Below are 25,300 nucleotides of genomic sequence, written 5' to 3'. Positions count from 1 at the left end.
ATTTTCTTCCCCAATCTTATCTTTCAACCTCTCCTTGATATGTGGTTGTGTTAGGCTCACCTTAAACATGCAGCATAGTAGCCTATAGACCTAAAGCCAGACAGCATGAAACTTTAACAGATAATAAAAGTAATAATTTTCCTCCAGCTAACTTCTGTCCTATTTACAAACTTTCACCACTCCCTGCTTAATACATTGCAAATCTGAACCATTTGAGATGCTGATGCTGATGCATGAAACAGAAAAGTTCCAGAAGACTCTTTGTGTGATGGACTGCGCTGGCCTCAGTGGAAGTGTGTGGAGAGAGCGCCCCCATGTGGTCAAAACACTTGTGAGACAGTGCCGGATGCTTTTGTTTGGCATTGTCCAGCAGCCTGCAGTGTTTCAGAACACCACAGAGATAAATGGAGGTCTTACTGACCTGAAATATGCCTCTCAGGCTGAGCTTGCACCTATGTGCTGCTCCAGCAAGCTGAGTCCATCACATGGGTGTTTTTGTGTAAAAGGTGGTCAGAGTTGAAACCATGCTCTGGTGTTAGGGTCTCAGTAGAGGAGGTGGGATCTGTAAGAAGCCAGAGGAGAAAGTTGTGTTGCCTGAGAGACTCAGAGCAGGGCAAAAAAAAAAAAGTTCCCCTCATGGAAGAACCTGTTCTGCCAGAATCCTTCACCCCTGCTCTCTCTGCGGGTGTGTCTTTAAAAAGTTAAATACAGTTGGTGCACCAACCTCTGGAGGACTGACTCCTCTGCACAGACCAGCTCATCTCACAAACCACAAACCAAGTAGTTTATTCAGGTTTGGTGTCTTTTGGTTCCTTAATCATATGAATTTGAAATAATTAGTTATTTGAAAGGTCAGAGGTTCATGCTGAGGAGGTATTTAACATAATGTGCTGTACAAAGTAAAACAGAGGTAAATTGTGATGCAGTGAACATCATGCAGAGAGGTATGTGACCAGGATTTCTATTAGACATCATAGAATAACTTGTGTTCAGAAGAAAACTTAGCAGAAATGCACCTACGTATATGCATGCAATGTAATGTAATTTCCCACTAAACTAGACATTTTCAACTTTCATAATAAACAAAACAAAAACACTGAAATCTGTAGAACAGGTTACACTTCCACAATGAGGCCATTCCTGTGACTGTTAGATCACATTAAAGTCTGATTCTTAAGACGAATACATATAAGGACAACAACAGAAAATGTAAAGGCGTAAGGAGTTGAGATAATATAAAACTTGATGTGATTTAAACATAACAGGACTATTTACTCAGGGTGTTGCCATTTGAACATAACACAGGAAATTTATGTTATTGCATATATTTACTTAACAAGGCAGACCCGTTGTGCTGCCTCAGAGCAATTTGGAGCCAATTTATTTTTTCTATTTCTACAAAACTAAGATTAGCCCACATGAAAAAGGCTGGTTGCCAATTGGGTCTTAAAACAATGTTTACATGTGCTTATGAACATTGACTCAAGGTTTGCTATCAGTGCTGCTTCATTCATACAGATCTTTTATTAATGCTTTTTTGAGAAAGAACGACAAGGGACAAAATCAACAGCCCTCCGCCTGTGCAGAATTCATTTAAATCTACATGAAGCTTTGGCTTCAGTCCTCAAGTTCGTCAAATGAATTGCCACCTTAATAAACTTACGGTGCACAACTGAGAAACACAGGGGAATTCTAAACTGAAGTAAGACTTTTTTTTATGATGGCAAATTACCATTGGTTCATTTGACACTATGCATAATACTGAACAAGTATGGAAACCATTATGTAATAATACTCAAATATGCTCTCAATGTAAAGCAGATATTGTCTCACCCCCTGATCACAGGTTTTGTGTACAGTAGTGAGACAGGGTAACTATGCAGCTATGTTTCAAGGCTTTTGGATGAAAAATACCAAAGTCAGACATTAAATACTGTCCTTGAGAGCCCATTTATTTAAAACGTATGTAGGACATGTCATGCTTTAATACAAAAATATTCCAAATACTGTACACTGGTTCTCAACATGTGCAAAATGTAAAAAAACAAAACAACATATCTACAACTCCAGTTAACAGGAAGAAAGTGGAGGACGAAAGGAAGACAAAAATCATTTCCACATAATCTAAATACTTATTTTAACTGAGGTTTAATCCAGAGTCCAGACCTTCTGAAATGTTCTGATTAGAATTAATAAACCTCAATTAATCTGAAACACAAATAAAACAAAAGATATTTACAATTTGTGCCGAGAGGAATAAAAAGAGAGAGAACTGGATTTTACATTAAAACTATAAAGACATGCATCAGGTTAGAACCACACAGTATTTTCAGTTAAGTATTTATAAGCTTGAAATGTAACATTAAAGTTACATACACTGTAAATTGCACATATTGTGCAGCAGAACTGAAATGAAGTTTTCCAAGTAAACAACAGAAACAGTTACAACCAGGAACATTCAGGTTGATTAGTGAGGTTAATTTGCTGGAATGTTTTTTTTTCAAGGCTTCATAAAATAATGCAAGAAAAAAAAAACTGTATATAAAAAAAGAGTTTCCAGTTTTCATCCAATGAGAAGTGCACTGCTCTCCAACATGCACACACCATCCTCCTCACTGTCCCATTCACATCCAGACACAAGACTCTGATCCACATTCACGTCCTCGGTCAGTCCAGCAGCAGCAAGAGTTCTGTCCTTAATTACAAAGTCTTTCAGCTCCAAGCCCGAGTGGTGGTCTTTTTCATTTCATCTTCAGCTTCATCTTGCTTCCTAAAAACAGAAAGGAAAAAGAATAAACTGTAGAAATGTAACCCTTTTAAAGCAAAACATTTGATGTTGGATCAACACTCACCCAGTCCTTTAAGAAATTTGTTCACACCGCTTGGCTCCGGCTCAGGGTACGAATCCAGATACTCGGCCACTCTGACTTCAAAGAGACCTGATGAGGATCATGGAAACGTTTAGGATAAAATGAGTGAAATCCAACTTCTTAAAGGGATAGTTCAGCTTTTTTGATGTGGGGTTGTATGAGCTACAAATGCCCATTAAAGGGACAACGAGGAGTTTGTATTTGGTTATAAAAAAGTCTCATATTAATGTGGATGAATCTCACTTGTTATCTCCGTTACCCTTCGAACCTCCGACTTCCATTCATGATCAATGAAAACATTCTTTGCAAATGTTTTGGCTTTCGTCCGTCTTGCGACGAGAATTTCACAGTGCATGTGGAGTCTCATGGGAAATGTAGTGTGAAAACACTTAGCTTTCCAAAACTCCTCGTTGTCGGAGTGATACAGCACGTTGCGGACCCTGCCTGTGCGGAGGAGTACCGAGGAGTACTGAGTGAGTTGGGTAGTTCCAGATAAACATACTTTTATTCTGGCCAGCTGATGCATCGTAAATTTTTACTTAAAATCGTACTCTTGAACTGGTGTATTATTTTGAGACAGGACTTCTTGTAGGCGGCGAAAATACTAGAGCCACAACAATTAATCGATTAATTGAACAATAATTGATTCTTAAATTAATTGTCAACTATTTTGATAATCGAAAAATCGGTTTGGGTAGTATTTTAAAGAAAAAAAGTCCAAACACTGAGTATCTCTTAGGTTTGTGGACAAAACAAGACATTTGAGGACGTCATTTTGTGGTTTGGGAAACACTGATTGACATTTTTCAACATTTTATTGACCAAACAACTAATCAATGAAACTGTTTAGATAATCGACAGATTAATAATGAAAATTATCATTAGTTGCAGCCTTAGAAAATACGCTAATTAATCGTCTCTCATTGACAATAGTGTATTGCCTGTGTCTCGGTGCAGCGCGATGCGCCGGTGTTTCTCAGTGGGGGAGAGCAGGGACCTGTCTACTGCATCTAGTGTACTTAATGGGCATTTGTAGCTCATACAACCCCACTTCAAAAAAGCTGAACTATCCCTTTAAGAATTATTATGTAGTTCATCTGACTTCATTTCTCCTACTTTTATTTAAAAGCTTTTGATTCTCTCTTTACAAACACCACGCTGCTCTTTAAACTTACAGCACTTATTGTTATACAAGCAGAATGACTACAAATCAACTGGCAAAATTTAATACTGTGAATCTTCCTCTTTTTTATCTTGATTGTTGACATCTTCCCCTTTTAATTTTTAATTTTTTTTACATTTGTTGTTTACATTTGTTGAAGTGGATTTGTTGCACTTTCAACCAATAAGACTAGAAAAGTGCTGTAGAAGTGCTTCTGTTTACCAATAAGGCAGAAACTAAATTGAATCCCAGAATATTAAAATAAAAAGTCATGTAAAACATTAATAAGCTTGAAGGACAGTGACAGAATTTTTTATTTTTCTTCCCTTTTACTATATTATTAAGAAAAGTAGGCAAAGAAACTTTTCTGCACAAACGATTTTGTGGGAAAAAAGTAAATATATAGTTTTTATTTCTTTAGTTTAGTTTTTATTTTCATGGTGTCATACACTAAAGAGGTGCCCAGCCCTCATGGGCTTACAAGACACACCATAAGAATTAAAAAATTGATGTTAATGATAATAATAAAAGGCACTGCTGCGTCCCCGTTACCTCTTCCTCCTCCTTTGCGCAGCTCTTTGTCCTGAATGAAGCCAGCAAACATCTGTGTGTCCATGAAGAGCTGCAGGAACTGCCGGACTCCACGGGATGGGTGAGACTTGCGGAAGCTGTCGCGCTGAAGCTCCCTGCTTCCACGGGAGGACTCGACTATGTGGAAAGGGTAGTGGCCCACCAGCTCCACGAAGAATCGCACAAAACTCTCTGACAGCAGCGAGCTCAGGTCTGCCTGGGGGCCTGGACGGACACATAGATAGATAGATGAAAGGTTAGTGAAGTTCTTCCCAGCGAGTGAACGCTGATTCAGTATTCTGCTGCTTCTAAACTCTGTCTCTGTTATATTTGTTATACCATGAATTAAAACTTGGCCCAAACAGAGGTTACTCATTATAATCTAGTTAACAACATTACCAGGTCTTTAGGGAACCTCTGCCCAGTTAAAAACACAGAATGAACTAAAGGATTTACAGCTGTTTGCAGGGCATCACTGCTGCAGATGTTGTCTGCAGCTGCCATTTGCAAATTACCTAAACAACTTTTGATTAACAAATCATCTTCTGTTAAACTGATCACTTGTTGTCATCAAGAAAAAAGGAACCTGGAGAAGCCGACTCATGTGAATTTGTGTTGTTATACCAACCTCCACATCTGTCTTCGTCCTCTTGTCTCAAGATGTCTTCTCTCTCCTCCAGGACCTGCTGCAGCGCCGCCTGCAGTTTACTGGGCAGGATGCAGTCCTCGTCACCGAGCTGTCACACACACACACACACACACACACACACACACACACACACACACACACACACACAGGACAGGTCAGCAACAGTCCCACAAAAATTCATCTCATCTGATTTACCCTTTACCATATATCTGTTTTTTCGTCCTCAGTGGGAATCGTTTCTGTACAAGCGAGCTTGAACAGAAATACTGAGCACGATTCTGACTGAAGTTAACTTGGCCTGTTCTGATCAATTTCCTGAAGGTGAGCACTCACATCCAATGTGCACAGATACTGGGGCTAAATCATATTGTGATTATTTTGGCAGAAATGACGATTGCAGTCAAGATGTTACATTTCCACTGGAAAATATTTAAAAATGACGGGATTTTTGTTGGGTCTGTTCCTTGACTGTACATCTGGAGGATATGATTTGTAGCATGGAGACATCTCGGTATGGAGGACCAGGGATGACACAGGAAAAGTAATAAAACATTGCCCTAATTTCATGTTTTAAAAGGGATTAAAAATAGAAATTGTAAAAAGCAGTGGTGAATTAATTAATCATCCATCAAATACTTAAGATTTAGAAATTATTTTACAAAAATAGCATAAAACAGTCCTTATATAAATCACTTGAAAATACATTTGTGGATTAATAGTTCATTTCTCAATTCTTGAACATTGTTTCCATTTTTCAAGTGCCTCTTCAAACTGTTGTCTTTGTAAATTCATTTTTAAATGTCAAGTATTTGTTGATGGCTACATAATCCATTTATTATTTCTTTTTACAAGTCCTATTTTTATGAAACAGAAGTTAAAGAAGAGCTTCATTACTTTTTCTGTGAAATCCACAATCTCTCATATAGTATTCGGAGCACCACAGTGCTTTGCACAGATAATTGATGCACTTTTTCAAACATTGATGTACTTCATGTCACATGATGAGAGGGGAAACATTAGACAGCTCATGTTGGAGTGGTGAGTCCACCACTGCTGCTCCTGTTTGCTCAGAGAATAAAGATGAAGTTCTCTAAATAGGAAAGCAGCCAAATGAATAGAGACAGAGCTATACCAGTCAAAATAAAAACAAGTTCTTTGGTAATTGAATAGTGAATGAAGAATGATTACTGTTTGACTGGCAATCATGCAGCTCTGAATCAGCCTCAGAACAGCCCAGTGTCTGAGTCACAACATGATACTGCTCTGAGCTTACACCCTATTTATTTATATTCAACTCTGTGACACTTGTCTGTGTCTGTCACCTTCAAAACACTCACACACTTCAAACAAGTACGGGCAAAGCCGTTTTTCCCACTGGGACCGCGCCTATCATTCCCATTATTCACTGCAATGTGTACACACCTGAATGACAAACTTGTCCGCACACAGATCCACTATGAGCACCTGGGAAGACGGAGAGAAGAAAGAATGACAGTTACTCACAGCACAAGTTCAACTGTTTCGCAACAACAGTTTTAAAAAGATGAGGTGAGTCTGAGCCGCATAGTGCTCAGGGTGTTTCTCCACCACCAGTCACACACACTGTGGAGTCTGCAGTCTGTCACAGTATACTGTGAATATACAGTCACTAACCCGACTGTTAAATCAAGATACATTTATATACAGTCCATATATATGAATGGCTCTCCAGACAGTGCAGTTTACCATCCAAGTTGCATCTCTTTAACCCCAACACCCCTGATACTAAAGACACTAAAGACAAAAGTCACAAAGGTTCTTTGTTTCATTTGAAATGGGAATGTCACCTGATCGGCAAAACGGTTTTGGATGTGTCGAGTCACATCAAAGGCACGGAGGTTCCTCTGAACCCTAAATGGGGTATAATGAATATTTATCCAAATGGTTTTGCGACTTCTAAAAATATCCAATCCTTACTTAGCATATGCTTCCTGGAAACAAAGAGTTGCATGTGACACCTTCTCATGGCAAAAACAAACAACCTGTACAATTTGAAACATCTTTGTAACTTCCTGAAACGTTATAATATTATATGTAATAAGAATAAACTGAACTGATTGGTGTATTTATTTTTTCTTATTATCTATTTTCTATTATTATTTGTGATTATTACTCCTTATATCATTTTTCCTCATCATCATTTTTTTTTTTTAATTTTCCCATCTTATATTTTTGTAATTATGTGACTTCTTGTTCTGAATTTGCTTTGTTAAAAATCAACAGAATAAGGAATGTTTTAAAAAGCTTTATATATTATTATTTATTAGTATTATTGATGACACAAATACATATTATTAGTATGATTATTTCCACTTTCCAATTTTTTCCAATTTTCAAATGACAATACATACCGGTACTATAACATCTGTGGGTATGACTTGTTATTTTCAATGTTATGATTAACAACAGTATGTACCATTGCTCTCTTCTCTCAAACCCAACCTGTTGAGGCAGCCTCTTACACCTTGAGCCTAGTTCTGTTGGAGGTTTTATCCTGTTAAAGGGAGTTTTTTCTCCCCTCTTTCTCTGTAGGAACAGTTGGGTTTCTCTCTATGAAGTGAATTAAATTGAATATTGGACACTGATTTCAACAGAGTTGTGACTGACCTCTTCAATGGGCAGCTCCAGCAGCTGTGGCAGGCAGGGTGCCAACACCCCAATGAGGAATGGTGTCGGGGAGCAGCTGATGTCCAGCATGCTGGCGGGCAACACGGGCACGAACGTGTGCTGCCAGGTGAACGGGTAGAGCAGCGCCAGAGCAGCGTGGCCGCACCGAGACAAGACGCTGCAGTTAAACACAAAAACACCATTTAGTCCTCACGGTGCTCACATGACACACACAGAGATCTCAATCACAGATCCCTGGAAACATTTGTGTCACACCACTTGTAATTCTGTTCCACCACATTTTCACATTAGCCAACTGTACGAGCTTTCAGAAAATGGTACTAGTGCATCAAAGAATTCCCCTAAGAATGCAACTGGTGTATGCTAATACCCTGTCTGCAGTACTTACTTACTATATCATGGCTGGTGAAACTCCTTTTATGGTCAGTAGTTTACACCTCCACCTCTTCCTGCTGAATGCTCGGCTCCCCCAGCTACACATTTTTCTCTGCCAAGCTCAGCACTTTTTACCAATGCACACTCGTCTCCACTTCCTATTATCTCCTCCATACAAAGAGCAACCAGTCATTCATCATTATTGTTCTTCAGGGTAGTGCTTCAAACCTGCTGTGACACTCCTCGGTGCAAAAAAACAACTCTATTTTTAATAACTCATCTACATTTCCTCTCCCAAGCCTAGGAACATTTAATATCCAATCAACAGCAGGATAATTGCATTTCTAATAACCCCTTTCAACCCTTTTGAGTCAGCTTTAGATTAGTGTGCAGCAGAGACTGCTGGAGGCACAGCATTCAACAGCTCTGATCATAATGCTTCCCTTCATCACCTGGACAATTAAGCAACCAACAATAACCAAACACTGTCATGGTTTCAATCCCTACCAAACAAACAGGTTACACTTGTGTGGCTGATATTAATAATTATAATATTATTTTACAAGAATCAAGCTTGCTTTACTTTTGACCCAAATACGTGGTAACAATACAGCAGAGATATTATACAACATTAGCTTTACCTCAGGGCCACAGTTGTTCTGCGCCAGTGTTTAGTACTTTCTGTATTAATTTTTGGCTATTTAATTTGGCTAAAATGTGTTTATTTTGACCCAGTGTCACACAACAAGCTTTAGATGTATTGTTGATTATGTATTCTATTCATTCAAAACTGCATACAGCCTGATTTTAGTTTGAGTAATTAACCTCACAGTAAAAGGAGAAAGTAACATTAACACAGCATCATAACAAATCAAGAGTCTTGGCTGAGTTTCTACCTGTGGGTCAAGGGTGAGGTGAACCTACTGTAGTACTGTTGGTGCAAACGTGGTAATTTTAAACAAGCTTAAGTTTTTATTTTTTGTAGTTAGTTTTTATTTGTGATTAGTTTTCACTATAGTCTATTTGTTCTATCAGATACCATACTGTCAACTATGACTGAAACTGAAAGTTTGGATTGGCAAGTTAGGACCTGTTACTACACTGAAAAATCACTGTAGGTGATACTGTATCTGACTGCACAAATAAACCTGACATAACTTGTCACTGAGACTCACGCTGTGGCTAAAGTACACAGAAACCTATACTTGCCCTGGGACTGTGTGATGTCATGTACACCACATCTTTTTTTTTATTGTCTACTTTGGAATTTTCAAATAGCTTTGTCATCCTGATGGGTAAGCGGCCCCGCAGCGTTGTGTGCATCTCAGTCGCTCAGACAGTTACCTGAGTTTGTCGGCGATGAAGATGACTCTCCTCTCAAGCAGGAGGGAGGCGAAAACCTGCAGGAGCTTCCCGACGCTGAGACACTGCAGCAGACTGTCAAAGTCCACGTGCTCTAATCTGGAGTCCACAGGCCGACACAGAGTGAGCTCCTGGCAAAGCAGCAAACAGCAGATGGACTCAGACCACGCAGTGCAGATAAATGACAGGAGCATGCAGTCATTTACACTAGTGGACTGTGAACACCTGGACTTTTTAGATACACCCATATAAATGTGGCTGGAGATGATGGAGAGTAGAAACTTCAACATAAGTTGGCAATTTAAGAGCAAAGGAAGTTTTTATGTGAAGAGTCATTGCCTCACTTATCAAAGGTCACTTGATAACTGTTAAATGTGTAACATATACATATGTAGGTGCCCTGACATGAACCCTTTAAAGCTGAAATAGCTTTCCCTATTGTTTGCAGAGACAACCTCCCATTCTGAGTCACTCTGAGTCTGCAGAAAGGAGTGGTTAGAAGGAACTAAACTACTAATTAACATTTCCTCTTTTGGTTTCAGGGTTACCTCATTCCCAGAGCCAGGGAGGAAGCTTTTGACGGTGACGGGGCGTCCGGGGGCTGGAAACGGAGCCTCCATCACACTGCGCATAAAAGGGTAAACGAGCGCTGGGGAAATCTCCCTGCGCCTCTCCACCTCCTCCAGAATCTGCATAGACAGACAGACAGATCAGCGTGTGTCCTGAGGGAACCAGTGTGGATTAAAGTCTGTGAACAATAGAGGACAGGCAGAGTGCAGCTGTGTACCTAAATGCAGTTTTACTTCCCAGCCATTTTTACACTTGCTGTTTGTAAATTTCACTCATGGGTGGGACACTGCTGCACACAATGCATTTGACTTCTTTCTTTCTTTCTTTTTTTGAAAGACACACCCAAAAATTCTTCAGGACTTTTCTGCCCGTGTCGCCTTGTTCCATCCTTATACATACAAGGAGTTTCCAGGCAACAGTTTTTTTAACACACTTCCAAGGCCATTGGTGGATTGAACTCTTCCTAATCCATCTCTTTCAACTTCCTACAGAGGCGTCTATGAGTAGAAACACGAGAGCAGACGCAGACGTCCTGTATGGTTACTTTACCTTCGCAAACAAGTTGAAACAGCCCAGCTTGCTGACAATACAGTGCACCTCAGGGAGCCTCTTCCCCTTTCCACTGGGCTTGAAGACACACAGATAGTTTCATATGTTATAAAGCAGGCAAGAACAGATATATAAGTTGTAAAAAATATCATAAAATGCATCACAAATAAACACACAGTGGGGTCACAGAGTTTAAGCACTTTCCCACCACAGCAAATGGGGAAGTGGTGTTGGACTTGCATAAAAACGGAGTACAATCAACACACAAAGTCTAGATATTATTTCCCCTTTATGGTCTTAATGGTATTTTCATTGACAGCTTTGTAGACTGAAAGAAAGAAAGGGTGTAAAGTCTAAAGTCAACCCATGTTTATGACAACAGCTGTGAGCTTATCTACCCAAAAGCACAAATACATAAAACTCTTCATGTTAGGTCTCAGCTCCATCTGCACTGAAGACAGAATAAGCAAAGAAAAGCAAGTGCCTAATGAGACAACAACAGCATGTTCCCAATAAAAAATAAACACAAACACATTAGAGGACAGATAAACCTCGTCATTTCAACCTAGAAAAGTTTGTTTGTCGAAAAAAGAAATCTACAGTAAAAGCAGCTCAGTGTGTGAGGGAAGAGAGAGGGGGAAACAATGAATTCTTGTTGCTCTCTGTCATTGATTCAGAAGTGGTACAGTCTGTGATTCACATGTACTGATCTCCTCAGAGATGTTGACTAAGCACGTGGCGGTCTGCCATGTCATCACAGACACATACACGCAAACACACAAGCGCTTGAGTCAATGAGTCAGACGCAAATGTTAACTTTATCTGTACTCACCAGAATCTTACGGCAGTAACAAAACCAGCGGCTGCCATCTTCTCCCGTCAGGACAAAGGAGAAGGTCTCGCTGTAGAACACAACATCAATACACAGGGGATGATGTAACATTTAAAAGATAAAATACACAACTTCAATCAGCTCATTTGTGCTGACCTTTCCCTGATGAAAAACATCTAACAAGGATAAAAATACTGATTGAAAAATATCCTTAGGGAATAACTTTAAAATTTTAAAAATGCTGTTGATTAATGAGACAACTGTTTATTCTGTCAAGATATGAAAAAGGTGGAGCCTGCATAGAGCAGGCAAATGGACAGCTATGTATATTATCACAGATAATGTTTTAGTTGTTTTAAAAGCAGTGAGGCAAAGTGAACTGAGATCATAACCCACATTACAACAATGAACCATATCAAGTAGAAAAAAACAGAGAATGCCCAATGTCCCTAAGCACTCAAAGATTTAATTAGACCAGATGAAACTTTAATGATCCCTGTGGGGAATTTGGGTTGTTGCAGTAGCGATTTATGGGTTACAGCTGGCAGCAGAGGATATAAATAGGAAAAGAGGAATTGGGGATATTAAACATAACACAACTCATAATTACGGTGCCGACACTTAGTCTAAATACTGTACATGAAAAAAGTTAATAACAAAGATGTACGCATAGAGAAAATAAATTAAAGATGAAAAAATAAATAAATATGGTATCTTCTTATGATCACACCAGTTTTATAGCCCCATACATCCAGCATGCTATTAAAATATGACTGCAGTGTATGGGCTGACCTTGGCATGTGTGCAGAGGGCTTCCAGTCCTGAGAGTCGGGGAAGCAGAACTTGGGAATGACCTTCAGCTGATCCTCGGCCTCTCTGGAGAGCCGGGAGGACTTCTCAAACTGAAACATAGCAGCATCCACAGGGACGTCAGGTTAACGCACTGATCATTTAACTGCATTATCATATGATTCGGTCAGGAAAAAGAAATAAAGAATGACTCATCCAGGGCTTAATTCAATGATTTAATTGTTTGTTCTAACATATTGGTATCTGTGACAAAACCATTTCTGCTATTTCTTTCATAAAATCTGTTATCAACTTATGTAATCCTGGGAAATTCTCCTTTGAAGAGTTGTGTGTGACAAAAATCATCTTTCTTTCATTTTGCCAAACAAGATTAAGACGAGGATTGTCACGCACAACACCATTCAGTCAAAGCGCAGTAACCAAAGCAGGGCTGTGACCTTTGCTTAGACAGAGGAAGGGTGGGGTGATGTTACTGTAAAGGCTCTTTCTCACCATTTTGGGGAACTGTTGCGTTATTTCAGGGGAGTAGGTGTTTCCCGGGGAGCCTTTTCTCAGCGACACCACCACGAAGATCTGGAAAAGCTGCTGCTGCTGCAGCTGGATCAGGTCTCTCTCTAGGGTGCGGTAGCCTGGCCGACGTTTCAGTGTAGACTGGATATAAACGGATCTCCTAGAGCCTGCTGGACGCCACACAGTGAAATGATATGGTAATGCTTATCCTGGGACAAATCTAATCCAGCACAGAGGAGCAATATAAGGCTGTTTAAATATCAATAATATACAGCATGATTACATAGTATCTGAAGCAGTCAAGGCTAATCTCACAATGGTGGTATTATTCCACTTTTTCACAAACCTAATTGTTACCTCGTGCAGACAGAAAGTTGTGCACTTTATTTGCTCTATTTGACTTTTGTAATGAAGCAAAAACAGTTGGCAAAACAAGTGTTTAAACTTTCACGGTCTCCAGAGGATGAATCTAAACAACCCTGCTGATCCTGACTTTTCATCTTGCACCATCATTAGGTCAAAGTTTTAGTTTGTGCAATACTTTGGTTTATGACTGCCTAATTACCCTTCTCCTCAGCTGTATGTCGTGTTTAGAGCTCATTAGCAAGTGTTAGCAGTGGCAGTTGTGAGTATGTTAGCATGCTAACTTTAGTATTTAACCCAAAGTATGACGCCACAGGGCTGCTAGCTTGGCTGCAGGCTCTTATAGTCTTGTTTCAATTAATTGTTTAGTCTTTAAAATAGCAGAAAACAGACCCGCTCAGTTTCCCAGGTCGACTTCTTCAGTGGCTTGTTTTGTTTGATTAACGACCTAAAACCCAAATTAACAATTATATAAAACAGAGCAGCAGATCCTGACATTTGAGAAGCTAAAACCAGCGAGTGCTTTTTTTTTTTTTGTTTAATAAATGACTTAACTAGTCAATTTAATTTTTTCTCATCTGACTTATTGTTTCACTGAATTATTCTCCCTGTTTTCCACTTGGTTAAACAAATAGCTGGAAATATCTAGAACTGGAAAAAGAAAACTTCCCTGGAGCTAAAAAATATTTCAGGGATGCTATGACCTTTTCTTGTGTCGCTTTTTTTTTTTGCCAGGCGAGCCATATGTTTATAGTTGGGAATGTCATTAACAAATGCTGACAGATATAGCCTGTGTTTATCCCTCCCCATTAGAAAACTTTTAACCTGAAAACCAGACGTCAGATGACGGGACCTCACAGACAGTTGAACTGTGTTGATACCTTTGGTGTTGTCCTCGGGGTCGCTCTCTGTCCCGCTGGTCTCCTCTGTTGATATGAGGTAGAGGGGGGGGAGAGATTAGGGAGAAGCAGAGGAATGGAAAAGACTTAAGAAGCCGTAATCAGATGCAGACAGTTGGCCTTTGTTTCATAATCAGTGGCTTCACCCAGTGCAGCTGGTCCTCTCTGTGTGTGCACCATCAAAAGCTGGGTATTTCCACCAAGAGACTCAACTTAATCTAATTGAAGCGTTGATGTGAGTGACATTTGCGACAGTGTGTGTGTGTGTGTGTGTGTGTGTGCATGTGTGTGGCATCTGTGTGTGTGTATACCTCGCACTGCGACTCCCTGGTTCTTCACCCTCTTCCTCCCTCGCTTGTCATCAAAGATGGTCTCAATCTTGTTGACGTACTGTGTTGTAAAACACACGCAGGTATTTGTCAGCCCTATAATTTCACAGCCATTATAGAATCATGATTACAGGGAATCATGATATAACAGCTTCTAAGTACATAATCATATTATAGATTTTCAGCATTTTTTTTTGCCCTTACATTCCTGCATTCTTCTGTTAACTTGTTGAAAGAACACACAGCTGAATATTTGATAGTGGACAGAGAGGAGGCACATACAGGAAGCTCAGACTTATCTTGAAGAGGACACACAGAGCTCTGCCGGTTTAAGAGGCAAACTGGTCTGACAGTGGAAAGAAACTAAAATGCCTCTCCTAAGATAATAGTACTGCTGCTGAGCAGAAAAATACATAATGAGGTGTTATTATGTTTGAGTCCATTTCATTGTTATGATTCCTGTGTGAAAACGTGTGATCACAGAGAGTTTAAGGACGGTTGGATAACTCAATGTTGTCTTTTATTCTTGCTATACTATATCAGCAATCAAGTATTTTATTCAAAAATTACAAACTGCAATGGGAAATAAACAGCGCAGGAAAGACATGTTGTTAAAATACCATCCAAAAATAAACCTGATTGGTATTTGTCAAGCCCGCTGCCCGAGGGCAGTTACAGTAAAACTGCCACATGGGTTGAAACTCTTGTCAGTGAGTCTGAGTGTTTATTACAGTACCTCATTGTTAAAGTTCCTCCCTGTCCGCCTGCTCTCCACTGCCATGGGTCGTATGTTTGGATTCATGTGTCCTGTCTGAATTCTAATGAAGCTGTCATACATCCAAACTCTATCTATTTCTGTCAGCGTCCTCTCCTTCCTGCTCAGCAAGTCCACACCCCCATCTTTTACTTCTAACACGTGTAACTAATTGTTAGACAACAACAACAACAACAAAAACCTCTTACTCAATCACTGTATTCAAATACACTTGGTTTGTAAAACCTGATGTCATCGTCTACCTGAGGCATTTTCTGTGCTTTCTGAGTGCTTGCACGTCGGGGTGCAGCCGGTTTGGGAGTTTCTGCAAGGGTGGTGGATTTGGATGCTGCTGACCCTTGGAGGCCCTTCCTCTCCACTTTGCTGGCGTAACCTTGCATCGTTTGGGGTTTAGGAGGCAGCTGGAAGATAAGAGCTGTGGAGTTATCTCCTGCCTTCTTCTCAGGTTAGGCAGATATTATCTGATACATTCATACAGAACTAATAAAAACTAATGTGCTGTGAGAGGGATATCTTCCATTACCTTTGGCACTTGAGGCCTTGCAATGGGTAGACACATGGGAGCGAGCTTGACATCCTCATAGGGGTTATCTCGAGTAACTTCACCTGAGGGAAGACGGAGCAATGGTAGAGATTCGAAATGAGCTTCTTGACAGTTTTACATGGTTCACGCACTGATACGTTTTACCAGAAGCTAATGCTAGCTTTCCTGGTGTGTCGGCAATCGACTGAAGCATCTGCTGTGGAAAAAGAGGATGAATTTCTATCTCACACCTGAGGAATTTATTCCTGTTTATTTATTCCCCTGTGGTTTTGATGTGAAGCTTAAAAGATTTCAATATTTTATTTAGGAGATGACTTTCAAACCTGGTCACTACAGAATCATCATCGGTTCAAGGTGTGACATTGGAGTTTACTTAAAGGGATAGTTCAACATTTTGGCAAATTGGCCCATTGCCATATTCCCTATAGTTTATAGGGTCGTTACCCTTAATTGTCGGTGCAAGCTATTTTTATAACGGCGGGGGATTTCTTGGTTTCCCTCATCAAACTCATCAAATACACAATCCAACAACTCCAAAACGCTCTCGTGGACAAGTTGTGACCTGCACATTCACCACGCTATGAGATAATAACGGAACGTTATGAGACAGAGTTGTTTTCGAGGTAAATTCATGCAAAACCGCTATCTCATTAGCCTCCGTAGTGTAGCTCTGAGCAGCTCGCGGCTCTGCTCCGCCGTTCTAACAATAGCTTGCACCGACAATTAAAGGTAACAAACCTACTCATAAGACTATAGGGATTATGGCAATGGGCCAATTTGCCAAATTACTGAACTATCCCTTTAACTCCAATATGGAACATGCTCTAACCACTCAACCACCCCCATAGCACACCCGTTTTGTGTAAAATGCTGATATCAGTGTAGCTACTTTTTTTTTTTTTTTTAAAGCAAATACATGATACATGTGCTTAGAATAATTTCCTGCTCAGTGTCTTCTTCGGTGTGTATGACACAGGAAGCTCCACTCACAGACAATGTCCTCGTAAATATTGTCGTCAGAATAGGCATGGTAAAGGCCCGAGTTCCTCGCCTCATCTCCCAGGGTGCCTTGTGTCACTGTCAGACGAGCTGCATCCTCATACTCAAATGACTTCCTGTGGCAGAGAAAGAAGGGACGGCAGTAAGAAAACAGGGGCCTGGCTCCTTATCTTTAATAAAACAACTAGCATGCTATCATTTACTCTATAGTCTCGTCTCCCACAGCAAAATTCCTTGTGTTGATATCTTGAGTTTGAGTTTATTTCGATCAGCAATAAATAGAACCACAAAAAAAACAGTAACACATTCCTCTAAAAGCAGGGCTGCATGGCTGATCGAAAGGGTCAGGGCTGAAGTTACAAGCTTATAGATACCCTAACTCAAACATAGATCAACTGTCACGAGAGGAAATGACTGAGCATGTGGTACTACAGAAGTTGTTCAAAAGGCAAACAATGAGAAAGAGTGTAACAGGATTTAGACAAAGATAGCAGCTGGCAATATGTCAATATCCTCATCTTCTCAGTGAAATTCAGGTCAACATGCAACTTCCCCTCCCTGGAAGCTTTGAAGGGGAACATGCAGCTATTGTCTAGTTATTGGCCATTTTATGAGCGAATGTTCTGATCTATGCGTTTGATTTGATTTTAGTTACTCCAGTGTGTAAACAGTCAGTGTGGCTCAGTGCTGAGACAGAAACTGTTATGTGATTCTCGTCAGCGTGATGCAACATCAAGCCCCAAGCAGCTATTTCATAATATACGAGAGTAAATGACAGCCGATGGCTCTGAAGCTGGTAAACAAGGAGCCCTGTCCAACTCTGCTAACAGTGTGCAGACATGACTGGGTGACAGATACACTATTGGTAATTTAAAAAGGTATAATGACAACATTGGAGCGGAATTAGCAGTTCTTAAGGCCTGTTGTTACAGCATTGAAGAGCTCAGTTAACACAATAAAGCATGGGGCTTTAGCTGAGAAACAGCCACTGTGGCCACAAGAGGCAATTACAGGATAATGGGCCATCACGTTTCCACTTCATTTCCCAGGATTCTCTTGAACCAAGGCATCATCATTAGGCACAGTGTTGCCAGACCTGGCCTGTTTTCTGCCCTGTTGCATGACCAGTAACTTAACATACGACATATAAAGAAAAAAAAAGTCTTATTAGCATCTTGTCATGCTTTTTGTGTCTGAATAAAGAGAGGCTATATACTAAAATAAACAAATGTAATTTCAGTTCAGGAGAAATAGATCTTTCATCTCTTTATGTGATTGTTATGCAATGTTATCCAAAGGCTGCATCATTTTTGCTTTCAGGTTTAGAGATAACTGTGTAACTGTGTCAATAAAACTGTTTAATGTATCGGTGACATGCTGATTTTTGAAGTGAAAAGAATACAGCCCCTGCAGTAAACACACAGTATAGCACTGGTCTTTCTTCAATTGTTAATGCACCATTACTTCTTATTTCATGAACTTCAGGTAACCCTCCTGCAGTTGGTTTTGCAGTCATATGAGGCTTTTGCTTTACCTTTCAAACACAGCAGAAGCGCAGCCTTATCTAAGAGCTTTCTTGTTCTTGCAGATCTTGTCTCAACTTTGCACAGTTCCCCTTAGTTGCCATTTCTTAATGACATTTCAGACGGTGGAAACTGAAATCTTTTTATAGACTCTCCTGTTTTGTAGGCATCAATTTGCTTCATTTTCAGATCCTCCGCTGCACAGAGCGGCCGACAGTTGTTGAGTGTTTGAAGGTCAGGGAATTCATCAGCTCTGGAAATGTCATCAGCTGACAAGTCCTAATAACGATTGTTGACCTGCTGAGTTGATGAAGTCCTGAGAGTTTTACAAGCACAACAGTGGCCAAACTTTACAGGCAAATTTACTGTTTACTTTTTTTTCATGAAACAAAAAGTGTCCACTCCGAGTCGTTAGGTGATGAGTTACACCTAGACAAAAGCTAATCTAAGACAACAACCCTGAGATAAAATCCAATCTTTCACTGAAACATTGTGTTTGATTTCAATTTTTATTTGGGGGGATATAGTGTGAGGTTTTGTTGAACAGTATTATGTTATACTGACAGAGATATATATATATATATATATGCTTTGTCTACCCCCTTTTAAATAAATGTGGCACTGGGCAGGCTAAATAACAGACAATAGCTCTAGTGTTACACAGTTGAAAAGCAAAAATACTTACAAACCAGTTTCAATGAAAACTGGATAGGATTTAATGTAGGAATGCTGGTATTAGACTGCATCAGTTTCAGATAGACAAAGCTGATGCATCACCAGCTGAGCACACACACACAAACACACACACACGCACACACACGCACACACACACACGCCAAAATAAGAAATTGAGCTGACAACGGATGGGCGGGATTGAGGCTCTGGTTGGACTAATTTGTGTCAGTCAAATGTGGCAACCTGATGATTTACCTCTGGGACTGAACCAGTAAAATCCATCTGTGACATGTTAGAACAACAGTAGCTCAACCAGACAACTATCACACACACACACACACACACACACACACACACACACATCTCTTCTAAGTGCTCTATTACAAAGTGCATACCGTAGTTGTTATTATTTATTAAATGAGTTGCTTTGAAAGACCAGCTGAATACATCATGACGCTATCATTATTTTAAATTCATTTTTCAGCTGTTAAGTTGCACTTTGCAATTCTTGAAAACCAGACATGTAAAGCAAGTTACTTTAGTTCTGTTTTTATAAGATATGAAGAAAAGACTTTGCAGATTATTTCATCCTCTCAAAAATTCCTGGACAACATTTAGATGATAATTATACACGTCACCAGGACATGATATTTACAGAGACCTAAATAATTAGAAATCACGTTACCTAACAGGTCCCGAGCTGTCTACACACATGGGCTACACTGTTATGCTATGTTTTGTTTTGTTAAGCCTGGAGTGAATGTGTGTGTGTGTGTGTGTCTGTGGATGATGACCCTCACCCCCACGGCTGCGGAGGAACTAGGCCACATCCAGACAATAGAGAACAATGCTGCCAGATATCATGTGACATCACACCTGGAGCCCTGCCAGCAATTAGACAGCACCCTCCTCTATTACTGCCCTACAAACACCCTGCTGATATCCAGGGAAGATCCAGTTGTCCACAACACAGAAACACTGCAATGTGTATTTTTAAAATAAAATAAAAAACACAATAAAATCAGTATGTATGGGCTCCGCTTTTAGCTCACTGACTCACCTGTTCTTTTTATGCCTTGAAAGCCCCTCTGTCTTTGCCACAGGACATGGAGGAGGTGGGAAGCTGGGTGGGTGGGCCACCCTCCTGCTCCCAACGCTGCAGAGGTTGTTATGAGGAGATCTTCTGTCCCATCGCGCCGCGTGCCCCGAGTTGCTGCTACTGCTGTTGTTGGCTGCGCGATACTGGAATGTCCGCTGAGGTTTGGGAGGAGGATGAGCCTCACCTGACGACTCCCTGCCTTTCTCCCACAGCAGCCTGTCTCCCTCCAGCTTACGCCAGAAGCCGCGGGAAGTGTAGAAGTTCCCAGCGGGCATGTTGTCGTCTTGGTAGTCGGCAGACAGAGGTAGAGGTTTGGAAACTACTACTTCAACATCCAAGATGCGTCCCGTGGTTCGGTCGCCGTTGGGGGTGAAGGTTTGTTGTTTACCTGTAGAGTTAGCGGCGTCGTTCTCCGCGTTAGGAGATAGAAATGTTTGTGCTGCAAGTGGTTTATTTCCTGGGGTTGTGGGAGGAGATTCAGTGGAGTATTTCTGCAGAGGTTCTGACTTCCTACCGACCGGGCTATGAGCTGGGGATTCCCGAAAATCTAAACCCATGCTCTTAGTTTTTGAGAGGCCGGCTTTAGCAGGAGGCCCCACTCTGGAGCACTCGGTGAAACATCCATTGCTCAGGAGATCCCCAGACAGAGTCCGGGATACGACCGGAGGGTGTGCTCTCACCCTGGTATCCGGGCTGCTGCCCTGCTGACTGCGACCTTCCCACTGTGAGATCTTCTCCCTGATGTTGACGCCCTGCTCCTGTCGGCCCTGCCAGGCCACAGTGGGCCCTTTTTGCAGGCGATCCACCTCGCCGCCGCCGCCGCCGCCACCAGCACCACCACCACCACCCCCTCGTCTGCCCTGCTCCAGCCTCAGAGCCAGCATGTTGAGAGGGGGCAAGTGTCAGCTCACCCTCAGTACTCCATAAGTGAAAGCATCAGGGATTTCCTCTCAAAGACAAACAGAAGAATTCACGTGTTTTGCTTTGAATTAATTACAGTTAATTACTCAGCACAGGCAGCAGGAGAGTCACAACATTTGTGGTCGGACGCGTCTGTGTGTGTCTTCTCGTGTCAGAAGAGTGTCGTTTTCCGCCTCGTCTCCTTTTGTAAACAACCTAAGAAGAAGTCAAGACACAAAAATTACCCATCAATCACTTTGCACTTAAAAACAAGTCCAGACACCACACACCGCAGGGTCAAAGGGACACTGAGGTAACGCAGGATCACACAGTTGCTTCTGAGACATTGCACATCTTAAGCTGTCTTCAAGGTGTGGGGTAAGACCAGAGAGAAGGTCAGGAAGGATGGGCCCCTGTCAGGGTCACCTTCCAAAAATAAAACCAGAAAGAAAAAGGAAAACACAGAAGCTGGAACATGGTTTAGCGCGACATTCTGCTAGTCTGTGTTTTGAGTCTCGAGCCGCCCCAACCCTCCTCCTCCTCCTCCTCCTCCAGCCCCGGGGGAATTCTGCTTTCTCTGTAGCTGCTGTCCTAAACCACAGAGCTGGCCAAATACAAAATGCCAATGATACAGCAGAGCATTAAATCTAATTCAGTGTTCTTTCTCGCAAAGCTGTCGTTCAGACAACAGAGAGGAGAGCACAGTTTAAGTGATTTCAAAAAAGAAAGCTTTGGGAGGCGAGAGAAAACAAGTCACAGTGAGTGAAGCAGCCCGTCACAATTAGGTGAATGAGGGTCGACGCTGTGTGACCACACCTATCTGCACAGCTGAATGGAAGCTCCCCAGATGGTGGAGCTTCTCAGCAGAGAGACGAGGTAAAAACAGGACACGGACTCTCTGCACTCGTACGGTACAAAGCTATAATTATGCTCCATCTAATTAACGCTATTTAACACAGACAGACTTGATGTGAAGTTGTTGCAGTGGCATCTACCCCCGGACTCATATTCCCAGAGTAAAACACATCAATGTAGTTACTGTGCGCTCTCGTACAGCGGCTCCTGGTTAGCTGGAACCAAACCATTTGGACACGTTGCACATTAGGACCGAGGCTGAGAAGAATCTGGAGAAGGGGAGACATGGTAAAATTCCACTGCACAGCTCATGATCATAATAACTCTATGAGCTGCATTCCTACAGAGCTGTATAAGGAGGGGCAGGAGGGGCAGGAGGAGAGGAGAGGGTTGAGGGTGGGAGGGTGGTCGTGGAATAAATTTAACTAGAGACAGTCGGTCAGTCAGTCTTGCAAGTGATGCCTTTGTTCGGTTTGACCTAAATCAAACGTATGTGTGCGCTGGAATGCTGCTCCATCATTGCCAGGCCACGCAATGACAATGCGAGTCCCAAACTGACCCACTTGCATTGCTTGTCTATGTGTGTGTGTGTGTGTGTGTGTGCGGTATGTTGTACAGGAAGGCATGAGTTGCGTTTCCTGAGCGGCAGGAAGAAGGATCAGCAGACTGTCCATAATTATTGTGCAGAGACATTTGCACCCAGCTGCAACCACTGGTTTTGGGCTATGTTTAGATCAGCTACACTCAAACCCTGTGATGGTAATCAAAGATTGATTTAAAAATACACGAGTTACAGTGACATTTGCAAACACGTAGAAAGTTGCCAGTTTCACCCTTCTTCCTGTGGCATGCATTTCAAAATCAAAACCAGAGGGCGAGTCAAAATGAACTCCACTCATGTTTGTAACTCTGTCAAGGTATCCTAGTATTTTTTTTTTTTCAGTGAAACTCACTGACTCATCCGTGTAGAAAGCAGTCGGGGGAGCCGTAAAGCTCCAGTCTCCCATCATCACCTGGCAGCTAAATTAAACCTAATTGCACCTTCAAAACCACCACAAAACGCTCTCCTCGAGGAGCGCTGCATGACCCAACATGTTGTAGGTGAGGCATTGCACGACTGTGGTTTACCATCTACAGAGACAGTTACAGCCACAATAGAAGAAAAATGTAGGTTTGCTAGATGCCAGCGTAAACGGACACACCAAGATTAAGTGTCTGATCCATCAGCAGCCGCCAGAAGAAGAGCCCCTGTGCATCCAGGTGATCTGTTTTTAACAGCTCTGCAGAATGAATGACATCCAGCTTTAACATGTCATTTATCGTTCATTCACTGTGCCTGAAAACTGCTCGAAATACTCTAATAAAATCATAGTAAAACAGCCAATGTGTCAAAAACATTTAGATTTATTTCCAACTTGGCATAAAACAAACCCAAGTCAGTAAATCAATATCGTCCCTGGTGTTTGGTTGACCTTTTTTTTGGATTGAGGGGACTAGTGGAGTAAACATATCTTTATGCTGTCAGATGTAGTAGCTGCATTACTGTAGTCTGTAGTTATTCATTAACTTGGCTGTTTTTCCTACACCTGCAGATCATTTCAATACAGCAGCAATTCTTTCAGCATTAAAGTGAAATGACCCTATGACAGTGACTTTAATTAGCTGCTCCATTCTTGATATTGGGGTTAAGGCTGCAATAAAATAGGAATAAGTGCAGGAGAAGAAGATAGAGAAGAAAACGTGTCCCTGCTCTCTGTTGCATTAGGAAACCCCATTTCAAAACTCCCTTCTAATGTATTAGATGGGAAGTGTCGTGTCTTGTAGCAAAGATTGCACAACTTATGAATGAAACTCTGCGACTCATCTGACTCATTAACAGCTAGCCTGTAATTCGGCTTTAACAAAAGAAAGAAATAACGTGAAGTTGCTCCCAGTTTACATCTCTCACTGTCAACGGTGAAACTTGTTTGACAGTGGACAGTTACTTACATGGTTACATTAAAAAGTTCATATTCGTCAAAAAAAAGTACATATTACGTGACTGGAAGTATGCCGAATGAAAGAAATACATTAGTTAATATAGCAATAAACTAAAAAAAAACAACATGTTAGTGTCCCCATACTTGTAACATCATGAATTCACTTTTAATAAGCCATGTTTTGAATGGAGTTTGGCATGAACGAAACAGCACTTACTGGACAAAGTTAATTTAGCAACACATTTTACGGTAAGTAACTAGGTAACTTTGGATTACTTTACGGGTTTACTTGATGATTACTTTACTTTTTTTCACCAAGCTGGAGGAGACAAGAGAGTCGGACAGTTGAGTGACAACGTTGGAAGTCAGTGTGTGACCGTCAGAGCCAAACACCACACGGACAACTGCATGAGTTACATTTCTTGTGACTTACCATCTGTAGTTTAGTGTGACAGGAAAAAATCTCCCTCTTTTCACATTTTTCCTTTCGATAAAATGAAAAACAAATCAAATGCAGCTCCAATCGCTCGCATCCTCCAACCGGGACAGGTTAGCAGGCTGAAGAAGTTCAGGCTAACTTTAACTCCTCACTGCACAGTTATCTTTGGCAACTCATCGCAATATAAACTTTGCTGGCCATAAAAACGTGTCGCCTGCTGTAAATAAGTACACACAACAACAAAGAAAGTGGCCATAACTAGGGAAAAGCAGAACACTCCTAGCCCTCCTTCTCAGCACAATTAGCGTCGAGCTAGCCAACACAGCACCGAACTTCCGGTTGGATCCTCCAAAATAAAACTGGTCATTGACAAAGTAAAAAAAACAAAAAAAAAAAACACACAATTTATTTATGAGCCTGAGTGTTTCTCCACTCAAACAGTTTGATACGATGTTTTCAGTGTTCTGTCTGTTCAACCATACTGCTTTTAAAGGCAAATATTTGAATACTTACCAATACAATAATGATAACATTATTAAACTATATCTACACTAAACTGCACAACTATCTAGGAACTTTCATTTAAATATTTCTTGTAACTTGTTGCTTTTCTCTTAGTCTAATCGTGTTCTATTCATGTGTTTTGCTAATTTCTCCTACTAAAAGCCATCAAATCAAATCCATAATAGGCTAATGTGTTGGCAAATAAAGCCATTCTGATTCTGTTTCTAAAATATGAAATTAAAGCATGTAGGCCTATGAAGGCTGTGTGGGAATTAGCTGTGTCAGTGTACACACTGTGATTGTAGCCACAAGTGACCACTGAAATTAGGCTCTTTTTAAGTGATAATGTATGGTGGGTGGAATAAAATGTGTCCATTCACATATTACATAAAGATCGGCAAAAAAAAAAACTAGCTAGGGCTCCTAAAGGACAAATAATGTAGCCTATGCTACATGACCACTTCAACAACTGATGTATGAGTTTAATTTTC

The 25,300-nt window shown here is 40.9% G+C and overlaps 1 protein-coding gene across 2 annotated transcripts; it reads right to left on the bottom strand.

Moving 5' to 3' along the window:
• Window positions 1-1,926: 1,926 nt before the first annotated feature.
• On the bottom strand, window positions 1,927-24,621 carry dennd2c (DENN/MADD domain containing 2C). Of its 2 annotated transcripts, none has more exons than XM_085781243.1 (19): window positions 24,300-24,621; window positions 20,094-21,248; window positions 16,827-16,951; window positions 15,816-15,898; window positions 15,535-15,693; window positions 14,500-14,578; window positions 14,171-14,215; window positions 12,909-13,096; window positions 12,399-12,508; window positions 11,607-11,676; window positions 10,775-10,852; window positions 10,204-10,344; window positions 9,638-9,786; window positions 7,898-8,075; window positions 6,674-6,715; window positions 5,231-5,339; window positions 4,585-4,827; window positions 2,853-2,939; window positions 1,927-2,770 (listed from the first exon to the last, which is right to left on the bottom strand). In XM_085781243.1, exons 2-19 carry the CDS (start codon window positions 21,014-21,016, stop codon window positions 2,742-2,744), a joined length of 2,838 nt encoding a protein of 945 aa, XP_085637369.1. In that variant the 5' UTR covers window positions 21,017-21,248; window positions 24,300-24,621; the 3' UTR covers window positions 1,927-2,741. The 2 variants fall into 2 exon arrangements, with proteins under 2 accessions (XP_085637369.1, XP_085637370.1); XM_085781244.1 differs by having other exon boundaries at window positions 12,909-13,093.
• Window positions 24,622-25,300: the final 679 nt, after the last annotated feature.

Source organism: Trachurus japonicus, chromosome 7 (genome assembly GCF_045865225.1).
Source record: "Trachurus japonicus isolate A0001 chromosome 7, Traja_1.0".
Lineage (NCBI taxonomy): Eukaryota > Metazoa > Chordata > Actinopteri > Carangiformes > Carangidae > Trachurus > Trachurus japonicus.
The sequence above is the reverse complement of the archived record's forward strand: the minus strand, read 5'-3'. Positions and strand labels throughout refer to the sequence as shown.

What these genes read in the sequence shown, in the direction of transcription:
- dennd2c (XM_085781243.1), bottom strand. Translation starts at nt 21,016, where the DNA reads ATGCTGGCTCTGAGGCTGGAGCAGGGCAGACGAGGGGGTGGTGGTGGT. An exon ending in GTTTCAACTTGTTTGCGAAG is followed by an intron (nt 10,345 to 10,774) that starts GTAAAGTAACCA and finishes CTGTCTATGCAG; the next exon opens with ATTCTGGAGGAGGTGGAGAG. An exon ending in TCCCTGGCTCTGGGAATGAG is followed by an intron (nt 9,787 to 10,203) that starts GTAACCCTGAAA and finishes CTGCTTTGCCAG; the next exon opens with GAGCTCACTCTGTGTCGGCC.